This window comes from Festucalex cinctus, chromosome 2, assembly GCF_051991245.1.
Source record: "Festucalex cinctus isolate MCC-2025b chromosome 2, RoL_Fcin_1.0, whole genome shotgun sequence".
Lineage (NCBI taxonomy): Eukaryota > Metazoa > Chordata > Actinopteri > Syngnathiformes > Syngnathidae > Festucalex > Festucalex cinctus.
The window spans coordinates 2,848,769-2,862,629 of NC_135412.1; the positions used below are offsets into that span (position 1 = coordinate 2,848,769).

General features: G+C 38.8%; 2 protein-coding genes across 2 annotated transcripts; both read left to right on the forward strand.

Moving 5' to 3' along the window:
* Positions 1-1,458: 1,458 nt before the first annotated feature.
* Positions 1,459-4,775, forward strand: LOC144015017 (E3 ubiquitin-protein ligase TRIM63-like). Its single transcript, XM_077515322.1, has 2 exons — positions 1,459-1,635; positions 4,422-4,775. The coding sequence occupies exons 1-2, from the start codon at positions 1,459-1,461 to the stop codon at positions 4,638-4,640; spliced, it is 396 nt and encodes a 131-aa protein (XP_077371448.1). The 3' UTR covers positions 4,641-4,775.
* LOC144013379 (tripartite motif-containing 55-like) lies at positions 4,723-12,267 on the forward strand. Its single transcript, XM_077512168.1, has 8 exons — positions 4,723-4,861; positions 6,066-6,161; positions 7,027-7,104; positions 7,209-7,364; positions 8,389-8,411; positions 8,523-8,647; positions 9,301-9,527; positions 12,119-12,267. The coding sequence occupies exons 2-8, from the start codon at positions 6,123-6,125 to the stop codon at positions 12,197-12,199; spliced, it is 729 nt and encodes a 242-aa protein (XP_077368294.1). The 5' UTR covers positions 4,723-4,861; positions 6,066-6,122; the 3' UTR covers positions 12,200-12,267.
* The last annotated feature ends 1,594 nt before the right edge of the window (positions 12,268-13,861 follow it).

Consider the following 13,861-nt stretch of genomic DNA (forward strand, 5'->3'; position numbering starts at 1 on the left):
GTGTGTCAAATTTAGCTCTCTGTCACAGGAGCTGCAGATCATAATGTCGCCCAGGAAGAGAAGCACCTCCGATTACTTTTTTTTTTTTTTTTTTTTTTTCTCCCTTAATTGTAAACCTCTTTCATGCAAGCGCACACACTGCAGGAAAAACACTGTTGAATTCCAAGCGGAGCAGTTAGAGACACAAAAAAGAAGAAAAGGTACGTCAACACGTGCTCTTGTCGACATGTTTATCTTTGTGTGTCAACGTGTGTGATTGATTTATAATAATACGTTAGCAGAAGAATGATGAGGATGGCGCTGATAGGCCAGGAATTATGTATAGAGATTAATTTACATTCTCTAAAGCGTTAAAAAACAAAAAAAAAACTTTTATTTACTTCCTGTTATGACCTGCAGCCAAATTTAGCCACTGTTGCGGTGGTGCCAAGACGGACGAACACGGACTATCGTAGTAGTCATAGTTGTAGTAGTTCTACTTTCAGTTTTACTCGCTTGTCTGAGAAGTCTGAAGTAATTTGTGCACTTTACAAAGCCAAATTCACATTGCAAGCTTAGTGATTGGTCTCCTCAGTGCAAAATATCCTGCTCAAGTTCCTTCCACAGGGCCTCAACCCTTCGGAAGAGCGCTAATTAAGTTGTGAGCGCAACTCAACATGGAAGTGAAAAGTTCTGACAATTGTTTCTATGAGGAAAAAAATGGTCTGTAAAAAGCTGAGTTTGTTTTGATCTTTTTGTTTAAAAGTTGTATTTTACAGAAGTATTCTATTCAAGGATCAAAGAAAGCTATTAGAAGAGTCTTTGATAATTATGGAAGAGGTCAGTGAAGAGGGGGGAAAAAAAGGTTGGCAGGATTCTGCCTTCATTTTCGGCATTCTGACTTTTAACTCGCCGCCATTTTCACATTTCGCAATCCCGTTCGCTCACGGCTGTTCCACTGGATTTTGACTGATTTTGCAAGGCCCACAGAATATTGTGTTCAATTGCTATAAAAGCATGGAACCTATCAAAAGAAAGATTAAGATTAAGATTTCATCAGGAAAAAAAAAGTATGTTTCTATCTGTTTCCGTTTTGCAGCAATTAGCATTAAAGGAGAGCTAAGTTTCATCAGTTTTCACAAATCTATTTAAAATTGTAAGTAATTGAGCTTTTTTTTTTAAGATGGCCCTGGTTGATCTCCTTTTCTCTGCTGCCACCTGCTGGCCGTTTGTGTAATAACTACCATTTCTGCAACCGTTCTTTGCAGTGGAGAGGCTGCATCAAAGCCTTCTGTATGCTCTAGCATTTAAAAAAAAACCCAAAAAAACGTATAAATACGTCTTTGGGACACTTAAAACATTTTAAAAAAACATATTTACACGTTATTGGGAGCAACTGAGTTAATGCCGTTAATTGTCACGTATGAGCAAATCAAAGTGATACGATTGGCCATCAACAGGAAGTGCAGCACGGACGTCATGTCTGTGAGTCAGCTGCGGTGGGGCGGTGGCGACGGTGCCGATGGGGACGCGAGGTTTGCCACGTTGGAGAAGCAGCTGATGTGTCCCATCTGCCTGGAGCTCCTCCACAAGCCCATCGTCATCCTGCCGTGCCAGCACAACCTGTGTCGCAAGTGCGCCAATGAGGTCTACCAGGTCAGTGCCGGACTTACGTCCTGTTCGGGGTCAAGCCGCCATGATTGATCGGCCGATATACGGGTGGGAGAAAGAATCGATATCGCAATATATCGTTGCGCTCTCTTTTGCAATAAATTATCGATACACTGACGGTAGATATCGATGTCATGTGTCCAGTTGTGCGGTGTTATGTTATAAATGTTGATGCACTTTAATTTGTCTCACTTTACAATGTTTACAGTTAAAAGACTAAGAGGCAGTGAGGCACTACATGTGTCTTTGTGCATTGTAAAAAAAATTTGGCATTGAATAAATGCATAATTAGACATTTTCCTTTTTAGGGGCATTTGTTGGCTTTTTCAGTCACATATCGTAATAAATTGCTTTTTTTTTTAATTTATTAATGTCTCAAAAATTGTAGATATCGTGCATCGTGATATTATTGATAACGTGAGCCAAATATCGTCACCGTATCGAATTGTGGTTTACCCGTATGGTCCCATCCCTAATATATATATATATATATATATATATATATTAGGGGTGTTAAAAAAAATCGATTCAGCGATATATCGCGATACTACATCGCGTGATTCTCGAATCGATTAAAAAAAAACGATTTTTTTTTGTGTGTGTGTGAATCGATTTTTAAACTTCCATTTTTAATGGAAAAATATTCAACAAAACGTCTGACTTCGGGTTAGGATTCACACCTTGAGCATGGAAGAATGTTTTATGAACGGAACATTAAGCCTTAATATTTTTATTTTAATGCTGTTCAAACATGAAACAAATTACAACCTCTATAAGACTGAAATTTCAGATAAATAAATAATACATTTTCATATCAATCTTACACTCTACAAGCTTACTGATTTGTATTTTCTAAATTTGAATGAAAAAAAATCGCAACAATCGACTTCGTAAATTCGTATCGGGATTAATCGGTATCGAATCGAATCGTGACCTGTGAATCGTGATACGAATCGAATCGTCAGGTACGAGGCAATTCACACCCCTAATATATATATATATATATATATATACTGCGATTAAAAGAATAAAATGAAAAATTTTAAATGATAGTTTAAAAAAGTACATTGGAATCGTTTAATGTTTAACACGGTTGAGTTTGACAATATTGTTTCTCGAGGGTTTATCGCAGATTTCACGTTTGACTTGATTGACGTTCTACGTATATTTCCTATTTCCATCTCCATATAAGTCCATTGAAATGAATGATGGTGACCAGCAAGCAGCCAAGCACGACAACGCGTTTGCCATTTGGAGCTTTTGATCCGCGCTGTCAATCCGGGAGGCCCAGCAGCAGCTGCGGCTTCCATCAAACTATTTCAGGGCCGCCAATGTTCCCCCTGGACTAGTTTGTATTTTGTATTTTTATATCTTTCCTTACACACACGGCCTTTTCCATCCCAACAGAGTTTTTCAGCGAGTACTACAGCCGACACTCACGAACCACGACCGGCACTGCTGGAACTGGCAGTAGCGGCACACTGACCCATTAAAAATTTAGAGCAAGCAACTGTGTCTTCATTTCTTTGATGCACTCAAAATGGACGTGTCAGTGTGACCTTCTGCATGCGTCGCTGGGTACACACATGGACACAATCGAAAGCAAGGTATAGCACCAATCTTTTTCGACTATGAGCGAGCCCACACACGACATGGGAGAAGAAGCCATTTTGTGTACTTACTGCTCCTATGGTGTGTGGTTTCCTGATGAAAAAAACAAACAAACAAAAAAAACTTGTATTTATCCAGATAAACCAATGAAGTACAGCGTCTCATTTTTTTATACCGATCATCATTTGTGAAAAAAGATGACAGTTGGCAACTCACAGCTGCACATTGAACAATTTGATCTTATGGACATTTTGTGAAGGTAAATGGGCGAAGTTTTATCATGATTCACAAATCGGTTTAAAACTGTGGGGGGGGAAACAGCTTGTTGCAACACGATTTGATTTGATTTATTGAACATATAAACGTACAAACAAACAGCAGAGAAACAAGAGTTAAAAAAGAAAAGAAGAAAGGAAAGAAAAAACAACATGACTGTGGTTGATCTCTTATACTCTGCTGCCACCTGCTGGCAGTTTTTGTAATAACTTCCATTGCTTCAACAGTTCTCTTCATAAGTTCAGAGGCTGCATCAAAGCCTTCGGTATGCTCTATCATTAAAAAAAAAAAAAAAACATCTTTGGAACGCTGTTAATATTTAAACTAGAACGTATTTATACGTTTTTGGGAGCAAATTAGTTAATGATGTTATAAGGATGTTAATCCTTGTTTATGTCGGTCTATGATTTAGAAATAAATAAATCAACAAATCGTAACTTTAAGTTGTGTGTAAAATAATGACATCCAGGACGATTTCCCGTACAAGTTGCCGTGCTCATCTGAGGACTGCTTGTGAAATTATAAATTTATATGTTTTGATTGTGGCCAGCTGATTAATTGGTCCGACATTACAAATTCTTTTTTACTTTTCAAAATCATCTCGCGGGCCGGGTAAAACCCGTTTGCGGGGCTGATCCGGCCCGCGGGCCGTATGTTTGACACCCCTGATCTATATAGTCCATTACATAATATACAACAATAACATGTCGTGTCTCGTTCAAGTGCGTTAAAGTGCTTACTGTATGAATGAATCCACTGCTGTGTGCTATGTTTATTAATTTGTATCTTTCTTTTTTTACAATTTGTTCAGTGTTTGACATTGATTAGCTAATAAAAATAGTTTTGTGTGTAAAATTCTTTGATTTCAAACTTGCTTGTTTCAGGCTCAGATCACAGTGTCAGTGAGCAGCGGACATTTCTGCTGCCCATTGTGTCACCATGAGGTGGTCCTGGACCGCAACAGCTTCTTCAGCCTGCAGCGCAACCTTGTGGTGGAGAACCTTATCGACATCTACAAAAAAGAAGTCTGCAGTCACGACGACGACGACGACAGGTGGGGGGGAAAAAAAAGAAAAGAAAAACAAAACAAAACGCACATTTAGAAGATAACTGAGTTTTTGTTTGAGGCCTGACAATCCTCTCCAGGCCCCTCCCCCTCCCACCTTCACTTCCTGCTCAGGTGACTTGCTCCCAGCACGCTGACGAGAAGGTCAACATCTACTGCGTCACTTGCCAGCTGGTCACGTGTTCCCTTTGCAAGGTCTTTGGAGAACATCAGTCCTGCCAGGTGCAACCGCTGACAGATGCCTTGCGGCACAAGAAGGTGCGTTTGTTTTCGTTCCGTTTGTCCGTTTATTACTCGGGTCATTCATTCCTCTGTTAATTCATTTATCAGTTCATTCATTCATCCCTATTCGCCCATTCATTCATGAGTTCGTTCATTGATCATGTCATTACTAATCATTCCAGCCACATTAAATTGTTCATCCATTCATTTGTGTTTATATGTTTTACAAACACTCACACTCGGCACTGACCAAACTGGAGCTAAACGCAACCGGCTCCATTCAGGAAGTCCAAATATGGGCGTAATTTACGAGCCTCAATTTACGAGGCTCTTCGCGCGTTTTATAAATGTTCACGTTGTAATAAATGACGTTTTCCATTATTCTTGAGTGGACGTTGTGGGACCATATTTATAAAAAAAATTGTTTTGAGACTTAATTATCCTTAAAATAAACCTGTGTGATTAAAAACAAGTAACAAACTAGAGCTGAATTTAATCGCGTGACGTACAAGAGGTTCGATTTTTTTGTTTTTGTAACATACCACACATCATGTGATTTCAATTCAAAACGTGTGCTTCCTTGTTTACGAGTGCTTGTGAATGCATCGCGGGAAGGGCGGGAGCGGTGGGAGCGCAGCGTTCGCGTGTGTCAGTGCTTCTCAAATATGAAGCGTTCACGATGACGTTCGCTCGTCCTCATGGGAAATGTGGTTTCCATTCAAGGGAAAACAATACCGCTTTTGTCCATATGGTGTCGCCATAATCGACGAAAACTGAATCCCTGATAAGCAGTGCTTTAAGTCATTCGCCCCATTCACCCACGTATTCATTAGTTCATTCATTCATCAGTACATTATTAATCAGTTCATTCATTCATCCATGCTAATGTTTTTCATCCATTCATTTTCACGCTTAGCTGTTCATCCACTCATTCATCCATGCATCCATTCATCCATTCATTTTCACGCTTAGCTGTTCATCCACTCATTCATCCATGCATCCATCCATCCATCCATTTTCACGCTTAGCTGTTCATTCATTCATTCATCCATGCATCCATTCATCCATCCATTTTCACGCTTAGCTGTTCATTCATTCATTCACCCATGCTTTCATTATCAGTCCATCCATTAATAATTGTATTCATTCATTTGTAACTCCTCAATAAAACATCCACTGGGTGTAATGATTTCAGACATCGTTTGACAGCTAATATCGTCACTCATAATCGATTTCGCAGGGAGAGCTGAGTGACGGTGTGGCTTCCTTGGTGGAGGTCAACAAGAAAGTCGGTGCGATGATAGACGAGCTTGAGGAGATGTGCAGGAAAATTGAGGTGGGTCCACCTTGTTGTGTCATACACGTTGCAAATAATCATGTCATATGATATTTATGGGGGAAAAAAATACTGTTTAATTAAGCATTTTATTGGCTATGATATAGGGGTGTGAATTGCCTAGTACCTGACGATTCGATTCGTATCATGATTCACAGGTCACGATTCGATTCGATACCGATTAATCCCGATACGAATTTATAAGGCGATTGTTGAGATTTTTTTTCATTCAAATTTAGAAAATACTAATCAGTAAGCTTGTAGAGTGTAAGATTGATATGAAAATGTATTATTTATTTATCTGAAATTTCAGTCTTATAGAGGTTGTAATCTGTTTCATGTTTGAACAGCATTAAAATAAAATATTAAGGCTTAATGTTCCGTTCATATAACATTCTTCCATGCTCAAGGTGTGAATCCTAAAAAAAAAAAAAAAAAAAAAAAAAAAAAAAATCGATTCTGCCGATTATTGAATCGATTCGAGAATCGCGCGATGTAGTATCGCGATATATCGCCGAATCGATTTTTTTAACACCCCTACAGTATGATACGTTTATAGTGAAATGAAACGAACCGTGCCTTGCGAGCGTTCGATCGCAGGTTGTTCATTTGTGCGTTCTCGTCGCTCGCGCCACATGAAGAAAGAGGCGGGGTCATTACGCGTTTAATTAAAGTCGCAAATAAGGGAAGAGGAATCTTCTTAATTTTGCGAGCAGCCGCGGACAACGTCGCACCCGCCGTGCGTTCAATGCGTTTCGATGAGGCGCCAAATGCTCATTTTTCATCACAAACTGCGACGTGAAACCGTGTGTGTCTATATCATGTAAAAGTCACACAACTTTATTTACTTTTTATTTTTGCGCAGGAGAGCTGCAAAACACACGAACAAAACGTGTGCGACAAGTTCAGACGACTGTTCTCAATTCTGGATGGAAGACTCGTCGTGAGTTTCACGCCGACGTTTCTCTTTCCGCTCAACCTTCCTTCCTTGGCGAGCAAGCGAGCGCCGTAACGTGAAGCTTGTTTTTGCGCGTTGTCATCACGGAGGCCATGACGGAGCGAATTAGCTACGAGGAGGAGGAGAAGGCGGGCCGTGCGCGGATGCTGGCGCGTTGCTATGGAGACAGAGTGGCGGCCAACAGGAAGCTACTGGAGAAAGCAACGTGCGCTGTGGAGGATCCTGACACGGCGGCTTTTGTTCAGGTCAATATTTGTTTGCGCCACTCAGAAATAAACAGTACCCGTGATCTACTCGTGAAAAAGTTCCTTTTTGTCTTCAACGCCAAACACAAACCCGGTCTTTGATCATCGAGTGCTTACTTTCTTAAAATCAACAACTTTTGTTCAATAATGAATGACAATATTATCATTCTTTTTGTTCATGTCCAGATATTTTCAATGTCAGCATTGTAGATTGAGGTATGATTAAACATCTAATAAAGTTATTTTATTTTTATTTTTTTTACAAAAAAAATCTGACCATCCCTGCAGGGTTCACAGACTTCTGAGCAGCACCGTATATAACCTTTCACTTTGCTTTATAAAAGTTGTCTATGTCTATGATATTGTATTCATTAGGCAATTAACAAAACCATTAAAGATTAGAGCTGTCAAACGATGACATTTTTTAATCAGATTAATCACATCTTAGAATTTTGATTAATCATGATTCATCACTGTCTTAAAAAGGCTTTTTTTTCACCAACATTTTTTGCCCGCTAAATTTGAAGCGCACCTGTTATGTGTTAATTTTTTCGACATTTAATGTTATGAGGACATCTTGAAAAATTTATATCCACCGCACACGCTCATCCTGCTTTTTCTAATCAATTATTTACATCATTTAAAATGGGGGGAAAAATGACCTACGGCATATGTAAACATTTATGTTTACAGTTATGTTTATTGCTCAAACTTGAACCGCTACCTTTAACGTAACCATCCGCTGTCGGCTAAAAAGGATCATCTGTGGTCAAAATTAATAGTGTGATTAATCTGTGGTAACACAATGATTAATGCGATAATTTTTTGTGATTAATTAATTAGTTAACGCTTTAACTATGACAGCACTATTAAAGATGCAAACCTTTCTGGAACACTGCTTCCATTTCAAAAGAAGGGACATGATATATTCATGTCATATCACATTTGAACAATCTCAGCAGTATTCCAAGTGTTAAAAAAAATGAGTTAACCGACTCTTCTGTTTCTGTCCCCCATCACACAGAATTCCAAAGAGTTGATCACAAAGTGAGTCGTCACACTGACTGATGTTTTCAATCAAAAAAACATGTCTGATTTTCCTGACTGGAAACACTCCCAACTAAGTCCTGCCCTCCCTTCCCCATAATTACTTTCTAGGGTCAAAGGTGCTTCCAATTTCAGTCCGCCTGAGACATTCAGACCAAGTGACAACAAGATGAGACAATACAAGTGTAACTTTCGCCGGCAGGAGCGGGCCGTCGCTGCCATCAACTTCATTGCACGTATGTTACAATTCAAGAACTCGCCCTTCATTCCATCAACGCAGCTACAGAAAGCGAGGCTCAGGCAAAAAATAACAACAAATAACAGTTGGCGTTGCTTTGTACGCGCTCCTGGGTAGGCAAGAAGGCCTGATGAGTCGATAGGCGAAATGACGATCAAATGGCATTGGCAAAAAAAAATAATAATAAAAAATTAGCCAACAGATTATAAATGAATAAGTTACAATTTTTTTACATAAATCGTGTTGTTAATTATCAATTTTTATGTAAAGTACTTCGAATTGACCTACATATAAACATCTCAGCAGCCAAAAGCGATCATGGCAACAAGTCAAGGTGAAATATAAAAAGTGGGTGGTGAGGGATTGTTCTTCTCTGGTGCACTCAACCGTCCTTTAAAAACCAAAGCTCAACACTGCCCTCTAGGGTAGTGTGCTAAATTACATCTTCTTCTAAATACAATGTATTCAAAAGAAAATATAGCATTTCCGGTGCTACACACGCACAGAAATTCACATTACGGAACAGTCTTTTGACGTCTTTTTTTATTTTATTTATTTATTTATTTATTTCGTGATGGCACAAGAACACTATTGATATTCAAAAGAACATCTGCTCCGTCCAGCACACGTTGTTTTTCTCTCTTTTTCTAGCTGAAGATCCTGCAGAACCAACACAGAATACGGAGACAGAACCTTCGGAAACTGAAGATGCGGCAGCGGAAGCGCCCCTTTGGCACTCGGAACCACCGTTAGCACTTTCAGAAGGCTCCATCCAGGACGTGAACTGTGAGGAGGAGCAGCTCCCTCTGAAAGAGCGGATGGAAGGAGAAGCAAAGGAACTTTCTCATTCTCAAGAGGCCCAGATAGACACGCAACAGGTATGTCCTCCTGCATATTCTTATTATGCTTCTGTTCTGGGTGTGGCTTAAGGATAGCCCAACCCTCTCATATGCTCACTAATGCTAATGTGTATATTCAGTTTGCGTGGTATGTACAGTGGAAGCTCGACTTCCGAACGTCTCTTCATACGAAATTTTCGAGTTACGAAACGCCTCAACGGGAAAATATTGCCTCTTGTTACGAAAGAAATTTCTAGATACGAAAGGTAAAAATACATTACCGAACGCAACATACTTTCGGCTATGGCTATTTCCTACCATAGGTACCTATGAGCGTAAATACTAGATCGGTGTTTGTACAGCGTCCTCATCATTCATCCTGAGGCCCATGAGGTGTTCCGATAGTTTTTCGTAAATGTATGAACTAACGGCCGACGAATTTGTGCAAAAATTCAAACAATTGGTGATTGATGAAGGCACAGTAAGTTTTTAATTGCGACGAGACGGGCCTTTTTTTGGAAAAAAAAGATGCCTCGCCATACCGGAAGTTTCCATGAAGTTTCAGAATTTGTTTAAAAGAATCGGCCAGAAAAAGTGTTCACCAGTCGGGTGTTTGCTCACTAAGATGATGTTTGCCTTGGACATTTACGAAGCATTGTTTGAAAACAAAAAAAACAACAACAAAAACATCCTTGGATCAGTTCTTTGCAAAACACCAGGCAGAAAAAAACACTTCTGAGAGAGAACATGAACCAAAGAGGGCAAAAAACGATGAGGACAGCAGTTAAAAAGGTAAATGAGCATCATTTTTATTCTTAACTCTATTCTTTGTTTTTTACATTATGCACAACTCTCATTTATTGTGCAATAATCTAATTGTAACATGTATTCGTTACATGTTTTGATGCATTTTTATGCTTTATAAAACATTTATGTCTGAATTTTGGGAGGCTCGGAACGGATTAGGGCATTTACATGGAAAATGCGTCTCTACTTCCAAAATTTTCTACTTAAGAACTTTGTTCCGGAACCAATTAATTTCGTAAGTAGCGGTACCACTGTATGTAGTCGAGAGGTTTTCCAACTTTTAGCTTCAATTCATGATACAAAGGTCCACTTTGGCATGGACGTACTTTATAGTCATAGGAATAAATGTATCGTTAGACGCACGTAAGCGCATACTTTGTACCTTTAATACATGTATTTTTAGTAAGCAGCAGCACTGTACATGAAACACATATTCTTGCTTCGGTTGTACTGTAGCTACACAGTAAATTTGACTGTATTTAGACTCGGACTCGGTTTTATAGTAGGCTAATATTTATACTTGGAAGAGAGTAAAATAAAGAATTTAAAAAAATAAAACTAACTAAAGGGTTGAGGAACGAACTCGTGACCTTCAGCTTTGAAGACTGCCACACTACCACCTGAGCTATGCCCCTCCTACTGTTTGCTAATCTCCAAGAGGAAACCACAAACAATGTTTTTCAAGTCTCCTCTTGGAGTTCGGAAGATTCCAAGCTGACATGAGCTTGACCGCTTATTCCTCACAAGGGTCGCAGGGGGTTGCTGGAGCCTATCTCAGCTGGCTTTGGGCAGTAGGCGGGGGGACACCCTGGACTGGTTGCCAGCCAATCGCAGGGCACACGGAGACGAGCAACCATCCACACTCACAAGCACACCTAAGGAACAATTTAGAGTACCCAATCAACCTGCCATGCATGTCTTTTTGGAATGTGGGAGGAGACCGGAGTACCCGGAGAAGACCCACGCAGGCAAACTCCACCCAAGAAGGTCCGAGCCTGGACTTGATCTTGCGTCCTCAGTACTGGGAGGCGGTTGTGCTAACCACTCTACCGCTCATTCTATTTCATCTTTCGCTTAACTCATTCACTGCCAGCCCAGTTAAAATGGAACTTTGACGTCTATAACCGTCAATGGCAGTGAATGTGTTAACATATTTATTTATGAGGGCTGGGAATCTGACCGTCTCACAATTCGATTCGATTCCGATTTTTGGGTCCACGATTCAATTCAGAATCGATTTTCGATTTTAAATGATTTGATTGACAAACGATTTCTGCTTCAATGTACAGATATGCACAATATTGTCATGACAAGACAAAATGACAAATAGAGACATTCAAGTGTCTTTTTTTTTCTTTAAACATTTATTCATTTTTATTAATTGTTTTATTAATTGTAAGTGCCTTTTTCCAAAAAACAGCGTGTGTGCTACAACTGCCTTTCCCCCTTCTTCTTCATTTCTAATTTAAATAAAATCGATTTGTGAATATTAATATCGATTCGATTAACAAATGAGAATCTTGATTCTTTTGTGAATCGATTTTTTTTGGCTCCTATTATTTATCTATATTAACTGATATGAAATACTTATTGTACATTATGATCGTGAACATATTCAGCCGCATTGACCAGCCCGTTCCAACTTCATTCCTTGTGACATATTCAACAGGTAACAGGTGAACCTGTCATAATTTTGCATTTCAATCTATTTTGAAAAAGGACTAAAATGCAGGGAGTTGTCGGTTGGATTTCCTCCCTCCTGATTTGACGATCCCTAGTCGACATCTTCTGCCTCCTCATCCTCTTGTTCCTCCTGTCCGCAGGCTGTCATTGTGCTCTTCTACCTGGTGGCCTTCCTGGTGCTCCTGCAAAAAGTTTGCTCTTGCGTGGGCTGCTTCATTTAGTCAGTTCACCGCTATAAACTCGTTGATTCTCACGGGCGTTTAACACAGCTTGAGAGTTGACTCGGTTCACTTTGTTACTGTCTACGTGCCTTTTTTTAATTGTTTTTTTTTTTTTTTTTTTTTTATAATATTAATTATATATATTAATATATTAATATTATTTTAAACTTCCTTATGTTAAATGTTTTAAAGTTTGTTGAATAATGTTTTAAGATTGTTATTGTATGTTTTTTTTTTAAGTACATTTTGTAACCTATTTTTATTTTTTATTTTTTATTTTTTTTCCTCTGAATGTTAACTACTGTTTTTTGATGCTTATGTGTTGTCTTTCCTTGTGTAAAGCACATTGAGTTGCCTTGTGTATGAAATGTGCTATACAAATAAACTTGCCTTGCCTTGTTACTGTTTTATTATTATTTTTCTCGTTGTTTTCCTATTCTGTGCCCCTTTTCTTCAATTTGTGTACAGCGCTGTAGCCGACTGTGTTGTTTTGAAAAGTGCTTTCTAAATAAAATTGGATTGAAGTGGATCGGATTGGAATTTACACAATGGCGGCAGCAGGAGACACGCCCATCTTCACAGTCACTCACGGTATACGTGTACCACGCCGGCTAGATTTCTGCAAAAGCAACCACAATGATGATTTTATATGGAGGACCAAAACTGCCAAAATTAGAAATAAATAAATAAATGAATGACGAAATAAATAAATGAATGACTACATAAATAGATACATAAATGACTAAATAAATAAATAAATGACAAAAAGAAAAGAAAAAAGAAAAACGGATTTATTTTCATTTATATTTATTTTTTTTTAGATATAATTTTGGAATTATATTTTTTTTTATATTCATTTTTATTTTCACTTTTAGTCATTTATTTATTTATTTAGTCATTTATTTATTTGGAATTTTGGCAGTTTTGGTCCTCCATAGATTTAGGCCTTAGTCACGAATGCATAGAAATACTTTTACTCAGTGCACACGCCAAACGTACACAAAACATTGTTGTGGGATTAATGACGTGCATTACCAGTCAGGGTTCATTTAAATGACTCCCGGCCAGTGGAGCTCCACAGAGCCAGTTTAAAGTTGCAAGTAGTGTTGTTCCGATACTGTTTTTTGGCCCCCGATACCGATTCCGATACCCAGCTTTGCAGTATCGGCCGATACCGATACCAAGGGCCAACAGGATATCTTAGATGGGCATGCAGTGAACATGTCGCATACCAGTGAACGCCGTGCACGAGCAAGACACAAGATGCTGAATCCAAAATCCTATATTAGCGTTGGAATTAATGCTATCGGCATGTTACTTGTGAGTAGTCGCCGATACCGATACCACTGTTTTAATGCAGTATCGGCGTCTCTGCCGATACTGCATTATCGGTATCGGAACAACACTAATTAAAAAGTGGCAAATTTGCCACTTTTTTTCTCGTCATATTAAAAAGTTGCAAATTTGTCACTTTTTTTTGCTCATCATATTAAAAAAAATGTGCATGGCCCTAACACGCCGTCGTAGCCTGCCTAGTTTTTTTTTTTTTCCTTTCTTTTAATTATGCACACAGCATGGCTTCTATCACTCATTGTTTGAAGTGGGTGGGAAAAAAATAAGTGCGCCATTACTGACAACTAAAGTTTTTTTTGTTTTTTTTTC